The sequence below is a fragment of the Acipenser ruthenus genome, chromosome 4 (assembly GCF_902713425.1).
Source record: "Acipenser ruthenus chromosome 4, fAciRut3.2 maternal haplotype, whole genome shotgun sequence".
NCBI lineage: Eukaryota > Metazoa > Chordata > Actinopteri > Acipenseriformes > Acipenseridae > Acipenser > Acipenser ruthenus.
In genome coordinates, this window is record NC_081192.1 from 74,845,280 (window position 1) to 74,858,926 (window position 13,647).

Consider the following 13,647-nt stretch of genomic DNA (forward strand, 5'->3'; position numbering starts at 1 on the left):
ATAGACTGAACACGATTATGCCAGCAGGACTCAACAGAAAAGAATGAACTAATTAACTTCAATAAATATATAACATTTAAATAAATAAACAAAATTCATTCAAAAGTTGTGCATGCTGATGCGCTGGGGAGGCCAAATCTAGACTGATCCTCAGAGCCAGCATTGCATGATATAATAAAAATATAAGTTTATATAAAGTAGTGTTAATTAGAATTAATACAGATTCAAAGATAGAAGTAAAAATGATGTCACAATATATAGAACACCATTGCATCATGTAAGAATAAATCATGGATTTGAATGTAAACAATAACAAGTAGTTGTCATGCCGTCAAAAACTTATAAATACCTCCAATGTTTTGATTCAAACACAGGCTCCCTTGAGAAAGATATGTACAACATATCGAAACGTTGGGCAGCTGGCTCTTTGAGCTAAATATATATCATGGGCGTCAGGGTTCAGTATAAATCCTCTACGCAACCTGGTTTTTCTCATTTTTTGTATAAAAAGCAGCACACCGTTTTAATTTATACTGTGGAGGGTAATTGCTTCTCATCAACTTCAGTCTCCAATTAATTTCATGAGTCTTCCCCTCCTTTCTCAAATGCACAAACCCGCTGCATTGAAATAATCCATTCCCAACAACATAGGAGGCTTGTTGCTAGGGCGCTGACGTCACTGCCTTGTGACTTTTGCTAATGCATTGCTGCCACACGTGAACACCTCATTGGCTAAAATAAAAACTGCTTCAGCAAGTAGATATTTAATTTGCTTTGTGTTATTGTGCAATGCGTGTGTATATGATAACAGTACGATGTTAATGCTTTGTTTTTAATTGTTTTGTATATTGTTGTTTGTGATGTGCAGTACGGAATAAAACAAACAGTAATTCTAAGTTTGAATGTATATTGCAGCTAAGGCATATGCAGTTAGAAAGTAAAACTATATGTAATGGCAGGATCTGAACCCTAACTTTTCACTCCAACTACATAATCGCTGTGCTACACAGATTCACATCTTAACCCTTTCAACAGACTAGGCTACTATTTACATTTACCCTATCCAAACGGCAACACATTGCCTCAATATAGGTTGAACCGCTTTTACAGTGGTGCTATTTGCTTGGTGCTGGCCAAGGTTGCCCCAATTGTTTCTTCTAACTTAGCTTGTGCTTTTGATACAAGTTAGTAGAAACAATTGGAGCAACCTTGACCCCCACCGCTTTTACAGTTGTGCCTATTTGCTTTGTGCTGGGTTGCCCCAATGGTTTCTTGAAACTTGGCTTGTGTTTTTTATATCTCCATTTTAAATGGCTGGGTGCTTTTGATAACTTGGTGTTTTTTCACGTCCAATGTGTTTTTGTTTGATTAATTAGGCTCTGAGAATACTTGTTGTATAAATATTGATTTAACACTACATCTAATTTGTCCTGGAAGAGCTGTAGGTCTTCTGCATTATCAGGTGCTGTACAGGTCACTCTAATGTAGGAATAATGAGAGAGATTGAGACAGAGCGACAATGTATTTTATTCTGTATAAATGGCCCTGTCTAGCACCTTGTTAACACCGAGCACTGGGTTAGATTAACAAATGATTGATCCTCAAACAATCAGTCTGTCGACAGCACTATTACTTTAAAGACGGCAGTAATGATTTTGAGCCTACTGTAGCTGTTGCAGGGATTTAAAGATGTTTGTGACTAAGTTGAGTGTTTTGTTCCTTTTCATTAAACATATAGGCCTATGTGTAGTTTTAAATGGTAAAAATATATTGTCCACTTAGAATTTTTCTGTCGGCAAGAGGATGTTCTCTGTAGTTCAGCCAGTAACATGCTCACTTGCAATTTTTACTTCCACATGTACACAGACAATAATCCCAGATTTACAAAACATTCCAGTATATAGTGTTTGAGGGTAGTATTTCATGAGCTGGTTTAGTGTATCATTCTGGTGGTAGTACATCTTCTTTTCCAGTACTGTAAAGAAATATGTAGTGGCTTGCTTGTAGTAAACAGTACAAAAGCAGAAGGGATTTATATTGTAAATACGGTGAGAGAATGCTTTAAGAATTTACTGTAAATGTGTTGTATTTCTGTAACTTAATTGAAAAAAAAAATGTAAATGTAAGCTTACTGATCAAGCTTACAGCTTAGCATTGTCTCCTGTATTCTAAACTAAATGCATTTCTGTAGAATTAATTTGCTCTGAGGTCATTTTGCAGAAAAGCATGCATTTCTTTCAATTCATATTCTAAATATTTTTTTTCCTTTGCTTGTTTGCTGGTTTAATGTTTTTTTTTTAAAAAAAAAACTCCATTAAAATGTGTCGTGTGTTTTATTTACTTCATTTTTTTTTTTTTTTCAGGTAACATGGTTTTACAATCCTTCAAGAAGCGAGATAACAAGTCTTGATAGTGGAAATATCGACGAAACCTTAAGTGAGTGCAGCTGTTAGATTTTTTTGGTGTTGGGTAAACATTAATTTTATTGACCGCTGGTGACACTTAATGCTGAAAAATCATGCTGTATTAAACAGAATGGCATCCCAAAATATATTCCCTCAAATACTATGTAGAAATTGCATGGAGTTCCACAAGGCTTAATCCTGGGCCCCCTGCTTTTCAGTGTCTATGTACTCCCTCTTGGATCAATTATTAACAAATATAACCTTGGATTTCATTGTTATGCAGATGATACTCGGATATATTGTTCTTTTTCTACTAATTCGGAGATGGTGGGTTCTGTGCTGTCTCAGTGCCTGAGTGAAATCCAGTCATGGATGGCTGTAAATTGTCAATATAAATCCCAATAAGAAAGAGGTTCTATTAGTAAGCTCTAGACACAACTTCGCTAAATCACCTTGTTTTGAAATATCTCTTGATGGGAATCTTTTGCTCCATCTCGTGCTGTGAAAAACTTGGGAATCACTCTGGATCCAGAACTATGTTTTGGTCACCCACATTAGCTCAGTTATAAAGGCCTCGTTTTATCATTTGAGGAACACTGCCCAATTGAGATCCATTCTATCTGATAAAGATGCTGAGATGTGGGTTCATGCCTGTTATTTGTTAGCTAGATTTATAGTAATGCTGACTCGCACTCGCTGTTCACAACACATTACCCCAGTTCTAAAATCACTACATTGGCTTCCTGTTAAGTTCAGGATTGATTTTAAAATTATCCTTACTACTTATAAGGCCCATGGTTTAGGGCCTTACTATTTGCAAGAACTGTTGGTACCTTATGCACTTATTCCTACCATGAGATCAGCAAATGCTGGCCTTCTGGTTGCAGAAATCAGGAGGGGCAAGGACCTTTAGTAGTTATGCTCCCTGCCTTTGGAACTCTGTTCCAAATTAGATCAGGAATGCTGGCACCGTTGACATTTTTAAATCAATTTTAAAAACATATCTGTTTGAGTTATTTTTTAGCTGGATTGCTAGGCCATTGCATTGTTTTTATTGTAAAGCACCCTGGGATGCTTCGCATGAAGAGCGCTATATAAAAATTTTATATAGAAAAGTGTGTCCTTAAGAAATTTCACTTGAGTGTAAAAAATTGTATTTTTTTTTTCATTTTCAGACAATGCGGATGTTGCTTTAGTGAATTTTTACGCAGACTGGTAAGTCTTTTTTTTTTGTTTGTTTGTTTTTTCCCCCCCTCTCTGTGTGCTTTGTTGTTACTGTATGAATCACTAATGAATCACTGAAATAGCTTGGTTGGATATTATTATTATTTATTTCTTAGCTTATTTATTTCAGTTTTTTTTATTTTTCTTAAATATTTCCCAACATAAAACCAATGTCACCTTACAATAATTGATTTTGAGTTTCAGGTTTTTAAAATAAAATATCAAACAGAGCGAAATTTCAGTGTACCATTTGTAATTCAGTAATATGAGAGAATTGGTCAGGGGTCTGAATACTTTTGCAAGGCACTGTATGTATATGTATATATATATATATATATATATATATATATATATATATATATATATATATATATATATATATATATATACACACACACACACACTTTTTTTATTCTTATTTATTTTTTTACTATGCTGTGTCGCCTGTGTTTGTAACCAGGTGTCGGTTCAGTCAGATGCTCCACCCAATCTTTGAAGAGTCCTCCAATGTGGTTCGAGAGGAGTTCCCAGACCTCAAGCAGGTGGTCTTCGCCAGGGTAGACTGCGACCAGCACTGTAAGTCCGTGCAAGAGAGCTGTTCCACAGGACAGTCAAGCTGAATAAAATTAAATTAAACAGCATCTGTATTGTCAACTACATTCTTCTGTAATTTAGCCTTCGTTGCACTCAAAGTAGCCAATGTTAACAGTCCAGTTTGTTTACATTTCACAAAAAAGACACCAGTTACCGCCTTCCTTGAAATTTACTAACAGTACCACTACATCACTGTGAGCAAAGTGAGCATGCTGCAGCTAATATTACTGTCATGTTTTTTATTCTACTGATTTTACATTTGCCTGGATTTTATAATTAAGGAACAGTTTTAAAGTCCACCACCAGGTGGCACTATGTGTTGCATTAAAAAAAAAAAAAAAAATGTAGCAGGCCTACAGCAGGGTTTTAGAATGATGTTTCTTTTTTTCTGTCGGTGGATCTATATGACGTAGACATAATGCCACTTCTCTGTTTCCATTTCATTCTCAGCATATATAGGGGGTGAAAAAGAGTATTTCCAGGTATCCACAAACTAGCCTTACAGAATAATTTATGAAAGGACCAGGCAGGCTGAGCCCACTTGCCTCTTGTTTTGGTGCCCTACACATCAAGCTCACACACACACACACACACACACACACACACACACACACACACACACACACACTCTCTCTCACCAGTCTTTCGTAGATAAAGGAAATTAAACAGAATTATTAATGCGCTGCAAACTGTTTTATGGCTAATGACAGAACTGCACTTCCCTCTGTAGTCTGTCAGTTTAAGGTGTTCTTGGGTGGGGGTGGGGGTTGCTGTCTCCTAGTGAGCAGTTTAATGAAACAAATTTAGAAAATTAACCCTATGCTGGATCTTTTATCTAGTGTATCTGGAATCTCTATATGGGATTGCTATGTGTGTGTGTGTTTTTTTGGCTTGACTGACTGCTGTTCCCAGCCCCTTTTTCTTTTGCCTGTTAAAACTGTAAATGTGCTCAGGTAAATATATGTTTGACTGTCACAGCACTTTAGCTTTGAAGAACAGACTTGTGTAGGATAAATGTGTATATCATATATTAGACCCTGGTATTGATGTAATTCAGCCATTTGAAATGTCTTTTTATTAGATAGTTTGAAGCAGATGGACATGCCATAACATTAAAATAAGCTACATTGTTTAATTGATATATTGTTTAAAAAATCTAAATCTAATATAATTTGTGTAAGATACAAGCTGATTTTTGCCCACTCTGGGTCAGAACCTCCAGTAAGCTACTAGATGCTGTGACCGCTTGTGGAGTGGATATCACTTGTATTGTACAGCACCCTAACAATCTTTTGTGTTTAACACATGCTTTTTCTTCCTTCCCAGCTGACATTGCCTTGAGGTATCGGATCAGCAAGTACCCCACGCTCAAGCTGTTCCGCAATGGCATGATGATGAAGCGCGAGTACCGGGGTCAGAGGTCAGTCTCGGCCATCGCTGATTTCATCAGGCAGCAGAAGGTGGACCCTGTGAAGGAGATACATGACCTGGAGGAGCTGAAAACACTTGATGTGAGCCAGCTTCCTCTATGCATTTAGTGTACCGTGTGGGGCTGCCCGGGCTGTTTTATTTTGATGTTTGTATGCCATTTATACGATTTAAACACTGTCTAATGCTCATAAAAATAAACACATCTGTAGAAAAATGAGAAAACTTCACTAAGTAAATCTTTGTTGGCTATCACAAAAAGATGTATACTTACATACAGTACTTTCAATGACAACAACAAATGCTGCAAGTCAACAGACTGCCGTACCTTAAATCTAACGTAAAACCCATCTTTGGACAACAATGTAGTTTCCTTCCACTGCCAGAATTACAGCACACACAGACACATGAATTGATTAGAAAAATAATTAATGTAGAAATACTTGGGTTAAAGTGGCTCACCTGGTAGAAGCGCTGCCACGTGCTGCGCAGGGTGCATCATACAGCGCATGTGTTTCGTTCTGGCTGTGCAAAGTAGGCTAGTCTTAGCTGAGGACTCCGAAGGGAGCGTCGCATTGGCTTTGACGTTCCTGTCGGTTAGGGAGGTAAAACCGGCAGGGACTGTTTCTCCTCATCAATCTACAGCAAACCTTGCTGGCCAGACGCCCAGTGAGCTCAGAGCAGACACCTGCAGGGCTGGCCTTTGTCCTCCAGAGGTCGGTAGCTCGCTGACATCTGCTCTTTGAGTTCCTGGGTGAAAAATGAAGCTGGCTTGGTCGTGGGATTGGGCATTTCAAATTGGGTGAAAATCGGGTGAAAAATTACAATTGGACACACTATAAAACTGAACAAAAACATATTGATTCATGTTGCAAACTTGATGTTTGTAAAGATGTCAGACATGTTGGATTTGTTAGTTTGCATTACATTTTATTTCCCTCTCCTTTTAACAGAGAAGTAAACGACACATCATTGGCTTTTTCGAGGGAAAGGATTCAGAAAACTACCGAACATTTGAGAAAGTGGCAAATATCTTGCGAGATGATGGTGTCTTCCTTGCTGCACACGGGTATACTTTAATCACTCTTCAGTTACTATTGTAAAAAAAAATAGTCTCAGTTGCGCTGATCTGATATTATCCCCCCTGTGTGGTAAATAAGATAATTCATTTAGATAAGTCACAGAAACATGCATGTGTGTTGTTCTGTAAAATCTATACTGTAGCACTGGAAAGAATATTCACAGCTTAGGTTTTTTAGGTATTCTCTCATTATTGAGGGTTTTTAGATTGTTCTAATATATGCTTGCTATTTAATTAATGACACAACTGTATAATTCAGTCTGCCACTGTCTGTGTCACCACATCAGGCCCGGTGTGCACTTGAGGAGGAACAAACCCTCAGAACGGTGCCATGGGCTGCGCTTTTTATTCAAGTCTGTCACTCTGCTCATTACTATCTGCATACATAAGCTGTGAGCTGCGAGCTGCCCTCTGTTCAACATACATGTGTATCTTGCAGCCCTTTTCACTTGTGTGGCGGGTAGCTGCAAGCACCCCAGTGACCTCTAATAGCAGAGTGTTTTTTTTTTGTTTTTTTTTCTTACCTAACTGATTTACATTCCAAAGCCAATTTTTCTGTGTTTTTTATTTCTCTTAATTAGGAGTCTTTCGAAGCCTGAGAGGTTTAGTGGTGACAATGTGATTTACAAGCCACCCGGGGTGAGTTGATAAGCCTTCTTCCCTGTGTATTGCATTCAGGTGTACCTGGTAGCTGCTTCTGGTACCTTGTTTCACACAGGCAGAAAGATTAAATTCCAGTATGTGGGTCATGAATAAGTGCAGCTCATGAGTGATAGGTACATTGCTTTGTGACTCCAGTGCCGCATTTTAATTACATTTTAATGCTAAAAGAAAACTGGTAATTTTTTTTTCTTAAACATGCAAATCTGTAGTTGGCTGTGACAATGTATCATTTTTACTTCACTTAATACACATTGGTTTAAGAAAGCTCTATTTTAATCAATATCTATCGTTATCCAAGGCAATTAATAACTTTTTGTTTGTCATCTGATCCACGTTTGCTAAAGCAAAAGGAGTAATGGTGATAATTATTATTTAAAAATACCTGTTGTCTCCTCCTCCTGCTGCTCGCAGGAGAACTCCCCAGATATGGTGTACCTGGGCTCCTTGAGTCACTTTGACCTTATCTACGCTTGGGCACAAGACAAATGCGTTCCCATGGTTCGAGAAATCACATTCGAGAACGGAGAGGTAGGCAACTTGATACTTGGTTCACATAATTAGATAATCCTGATCTAGGCTTAGTGCACTTTTTTGCAAAAATGTGTTCCTCTATGTTGATTTAATGTGAAAGAAATTCCAATTTAGTCAAGTTTTACTAAAACAAACAATTTCTTAAAGAAAAAATAGAAAGAATAAGAGCTTTAGTATTGTTTCTTCTAATTGTTAAATATTCTATGCTGATGTAAAAACCTAATAAATGTTGCATCTGTGCATTTGCTGTAACAGAAAAGGAATGCATTCCCCTTAATTAATAGTCTAACATTGGAATGGTGTTTTGCAATGCATGCACCTGTCCCTTTCCAACCAAGCACACTTTTTCATAAGAGGCAGTAGTTGAGCAAAGTCGTGGTCCCAATGCAATAGTTCTGTGTACAAAGTTGCGATGCCAGTTAGGAAGGTGCCTTGAGCTTTTGGAAGTGTTTGGGAACAGGGTGTCAGTATTAGGCTAGTATAAGTGGACTCTACAGAGATGAGAACCGTACAGGGACAGGTACTGGAAAACCCCAGTGTCAGGGAAGAAACCAACAGTGACATGAGTCACCTCTGCAACTAGAATCACTGCACAGGACAACATGAAATTTAATTTTAATTTAAAGTAAGAACAAGTAAAATGAGCACGAGCATGAGCAGAATTTAACATGTCCCAATTCTGATCTTGTATAGTTACATACATCATAAAGTAATGTTTCAAGGAAACGGATTAAGGACAAGCATTTAGTAAACTTAAACCACTTTTTAAATAAAAAATAAAAAACATTTTTAGTAATTTAACAAATCTTTTAGAAATAAAAATGTATTTAATTTAATCGTTCATGACAAAAGTATTGGCACCCCTGCTTTAGTATGTTGTGCTTTTATTACAGCTTTCGGGCATTTTTGATCATTCTTAACCAGTATGTTACATCTTGTTGGAGTAATCTGGGCCCATTCTGTCTTGTATATTTTCTTCAGCTCAGACAAATTGGATACACAATGCTTGGCTACAGCTTTTTTTCAGATCAGTCCAAAACATTTCTATTGGATTAAGATCTGCCGATCACAAAGGCATTCCAGAACATTTATCTTCTTTTTCTTCAAGAATTCCAGAGTTGACTTAGCTGTATGCTTTGGGTTGTTGTCGTGTTGAAAGATAAACTGTCTGCCAATCAGCCTACGAGCAGATGCATTCATTCGATCTTCAATCCCATGCATGTCTCCAGTCCCTGAACTGCTAAAACACCCCATATCGTGATGGAACTACCTCCATGTTTAACTGTAAGGTTTTCTTCATTGAAGCCTTTCCCTTTTTCCTCCAAACATACTATGGTCTGTTTTGGGGGAAAAAGTTCAATTTGGACCAGAGAATTTTGTCTACATGCATACAACTCTGCTGTGTTCCAGTTCTTGCATGCTCTGCTTCTAAATCGTTCTTTAAATCCTCGGGTGTTAATTGTTGTACCTGTCTACTTCTTTCAAGTGTTTCAGTGAAGTTGTTCTGTGGTACTTTGATTATTGCTCCGATTTGTGGATTTTGATATTCCATATTTCTTTGATACTGCTCTGTAGCCATTTCCTTTGTTGTAGTTTGTAACAAGTGCTTTTCTCAAATATGACTCCAACTCCTTTGTCTTGACCATCATCTGCTGTGTTGCCAAACCATTCTTCTTCAACAGATGTTGGAATAAATTTCCTCTTTTTCTGGTTATTGATTTTATAATGCAGCTCAATCAATAAATATATTTAATTACTACTTTTGCATTTTTACAAATTTTAATTTAAAGGTGCCAATACTTTGGTCATGAACACATACTTGAAATTACTTAAGCACTTTATTTATTTTTTTCATAAAGATTGTTTCTTAAACTACCAGAAATTGTGTATTTGGTCTTTGTCATTAATTAGTGGCTAATGTTCATTAAATGCTTGAATTTAACATGTTTTCTTGAATTATCTTATATTAAGTGTCGGGTGCCAAAAGTTTTGTCTGTGACTGTATGAGACTATGTAAATAGGATAGCAAGATTACTTCAATTTATGTATCATTTTAATGCATGTCGAGGGACCTGTGGAAAATACCCCAGTGACTACCAAGAGATGCTGGGACTGATTTACTAAGTTTGCTCTACTGTTTTTCCTCAAAATTGAATAAAAAAAAAAAAAAAAAATGCTGGTCATGTTTCTTAGGTGCATATAAGGGCTCTTAAATTAACATCTGTCTACACTTTTTAAAAATTCCATTTAGAAAAAGTGCCGCAAATGTTGCACCTGGTGAAAAAGTATAGTAAATCTGGCCTGCTGTGTTAATTACGGTATTCATTTATTTAAATGTAAGCAAATCATTATGTTTTAACATAAAAATTCAATGTCAGAAGCTAGGTTCTTTACACATGTTATTAAACACTGCACACCAAAGCAATACAACAGGTCTGGAATCATTACAGTTCCATTGTGTTGTTGTGTTTTTTGGCACAAATTGCTTTGTTTAGTATTTCAATTGTGCTGCATGTTGGTGTGCACTTAAATTCCTTTATCAGATTGGAGTGAAAAAAAAAAAAAAAACATGAATAGATTTTCCTTGTAATGTAGCAAGTGCCTCCCCACCCTCATTTACATATCAATATTCCAAAATAGATGCCAGATATTTAGCATATTTAGCCCTGCATGATGGGTCTTTAGTGTACTTTTCCCACAGTGAACTCGGCCTGTAATCCTTAGACAGGAGCGCCAGTCAATGCAGGCCTGCAGCAAGTTTTGTCCCGCTCCCTGTCAGTCTCTGCTGCAGCTCTTCTCTGCTGTTTGCACAGGCAGATGTTTGGGATTCAGTCTTGTTCCCCTGTGACCTCCTGCCTAGCAACCTGTGTGTTCAAAGTCTGGCTGATCCCATTACCTAGACAATATCAGGCTGCCATCGCTGCTCCGATATTGGCTTCAAGTTCTGAGGACTCTCTGTCTAGCTCAGCCAATATCTACAACCACTGCCTTCCAGGAAAACCTGTTTGTTCTCTACGTTACACAGGCCACAAACCTCCCGGGCCTTCAGAGTGGGGGAGGGGATGGTTGACCAACTTGGAGGGTATGATACACTGGCCCAGACACACACGCACAGCGGTATAGCAAAATATAGACGATGATTTGAAGTGAATTGGCCATGTTGCACTGCTGCAGTGGGAAGACCATTCCTAACCAAACTGAAGGACTTTCCTTCAAGAGATTGTGTGTTTGTGAGTGTCCCTGTGAAAATTGTAATTGGATGTTATCCCGACCAATAGAGCACCTCCTTGAGAGTGTGGAGAAAGCAGTTCATTCAGTAACAGTCATCTCCCTGATTTGTGGTCCTTAAATTGTGGTGCCAACTGTTTGGTGCCTCCTCCCATCAGTCATTGCTCTATATGTATGTATTTTCCAAGTTAGGGATTATGCATTTTTATCCAGCTTTTGAAAAACAAACTGGACTCTGATATATCACCAAGATAGTGCAACATCTTTCACACTCCAAACTCATTAACCTGCTGCTCAACACACATCTTGGCAAACAGTCTGTGCCTCCGAACAGCATCTTGATTCCTATTTATCTATCAATTTAAATGTTTGTTTAGTTTTTTTATGTTACTACATTTTGCCATTTGAAAATGACAATGATATTGTGCACTGAGGAGTGTTAAAAGTTTAACTAGAATAAGCTGTCGCTAAACTGAACCAATTAGAAGCGAGGGTAAACTGAATTATATATTTGCAACCCAACTGCTTTTAAATAGCAACCCTTGGTTGCATCTGACTTTCTACCATGTTTCATGTTGTTTTATGACGACACAGAATAGCAGGTATTTGAGAAGCAGAAACCACAATGGACTGAAGCAGGGGGTCCCTCCCTTCAGATCAAAACTGATATTAGGCGGAAGCTGAATAGTTCATTATAATAGTTATGTGTTTAACGGTCCTCGCTACTCATGTAAAGTAGAAGGAAATGGTTGGGAGCCCCTACCTCAGCCCACTGTGTTCTTTGCTTCTCACATCCTTAGAAGTCCAGAGAGCAGAATCTGAGACTTTCTAATGTCCTTTGCAGCCTCTTGACCCTGTCTCAATATAAACCGATTAGACAAGTACTGCATATCATCCCACCATGCGATATTACATATACACTTTCATGCAGTGCAAGAATAATGAATTGACTCTTCGTGTGATTCCTCATTGTGAAGCTTATGCATAAACACCTAAGACACTGATGTGGAAGAAGGATTTTTAAACGCAGTTCCATCATTTCTGCCACCTGCTATGCAAGTCTAAAAAACGTGATGACAGCATCTCTGTGGTGTATGAAACTGGGGGTACTTTTCTGTATCTCTGATGCAATAGATATAATTTTGTTAGGGACTTTTTGCATGGAACAGAGACTCATAGTAAGATATTGTTATTAGCAGGTCAGAACTGCAGGGTCCTTTAGTTAAAAAACATGCTTGGTTTACCAGTTTCCCTCAATAATAAGACTTGATCACAGTAACACAGTGGGACAGATTCTCTTTTTTTTTTTTTTTTACTTAAAAAACACCCATTATAACTGTAGAACAATTAACAAGGACTACTTACAACATCCCTCAAGTGAAATCTCGCAGTGGTTTATCTCTGGTATGGTCACTTTATTAGGATTTTTTTTTTCTTTTTTTTTTTTTTTTTTTTTTTTTTTTAAATAATCCTGCTGATTTTGGAGTTGTTGAGAAACTAGCCCCAGTATCTTCTGTTTCTCCCTCTCACCTAAACCATGATAATTAATCTCAGCACATTGTTTGTAATCACATCAGTGCTCGGCTCCAGATGTACTGCATGAAGTCTTATTTCAATGTTTGTTTACCAGGTTCTTGTGATTTACAACTGGGTAATGACTTCCAGTATGTAATACAATTGCAACTCTCTGCAATGGAATCCACAGGGACTCGCATTGTGTGAGAGAAGCCAGTCTGCTCCTGCAACAGAACTCCCATCAAAGTGCTTGTTTGTTACACACACTCTCCCTGCCATTAAACTTCATTGAGAGACAGATAATTTAAGTTACAGAGGCTTACCTCTTAGAATAGAGGGTTTTGTAGTATGTAGCTGCATATATACCGAAGGGAATTTAACTGCAATTCCTATAATGTTTTTGAAAGGGCTAAAATATTTCTGTATTTCTTTATTTAATTGAATTGTTTTCCGAGAAACCTTTTAATATATACGTTTCCCATTTGCTCTAGTTCAGAGATCCCCAAAAAACATGTCCATCTGCTACCCTACAAGTAACACGGCCTGCAACACATTGAATCAATCACTGATAACATTAAACCCAGTACTGCCTGTTGCAGTTGTAAAGTTTTCATTGCAATGACAAGCATTTTATTTTTTTGTTTAATTTGTAAACTGGTAATGATCCATTTGAAACCCCTGAATGCCAAGGTCATCCATACCTTGAAAAAGGTTGGGAGCCACTGTTTCCAGTGCTGCACACAGCCTCTTTTAAAGCCACGGTGACTGATGCAAACAGCCACTAATCTGTTCAAAACTCAAGGTGACTGCTGCAAGAGGCTTTTCAGACATAAGGCCAGATGCTCAAAGCTAAAGTATTTACTCCAAATCATCATTAGCATTTTTTTTCTTAACAGAAAAAAAACACAAATTATAATTCTAAAATTAGTATATATTAAAAAAAAAACCTCCTGAGACTGTTTTACAAGCAACCTAAAT

At 37.5% G+C, this 13,647-nt stretch overlaps 1 protein-coding gene across 2 annotated transcripts in view; it reads left to right on the forward strand.

Annotated features, from left to right (window-relative positions):
* The window catches only part of LOC117399493 (endoplasmic reticulum resident protein 44-like), a 46,836-nt gene that overhangs the window by 22,289 nt on the left and 10,900 nt on the right, over positions 1-13,647 (forward strand). For both annotated transcript variants that reach the window (XM_033998720.2, XM_033998721.2), the window contains exons 2-8: positions 2,364-2,436; positions 3,581-3,620; positions 4,090-4,205; positions 5,550-5,734; positions 6,605-6,720; positions 7,314-7,371; positions 7,807-7,923. In XM_033998720.2, coding sequence (XP_033854611.1) covers positions 2,364-2,436; positions 3,581-3,620; positions 4,090-4,205; positions 5,550-5,734; positions 6,605-6,720; positions 7,314-7,371; positions 7,807-7,923 — 705 coding nt within the window. The remainder of the gene's footprint in view (positions 1-2,363; positions 2,437-3,580; positions 3,621-4,089; positions 4,206-5,549; positions 5,735-6,604; positions 6,721-7,313; positions 7,372-7,806; positions 7,924-13,647) is intronic.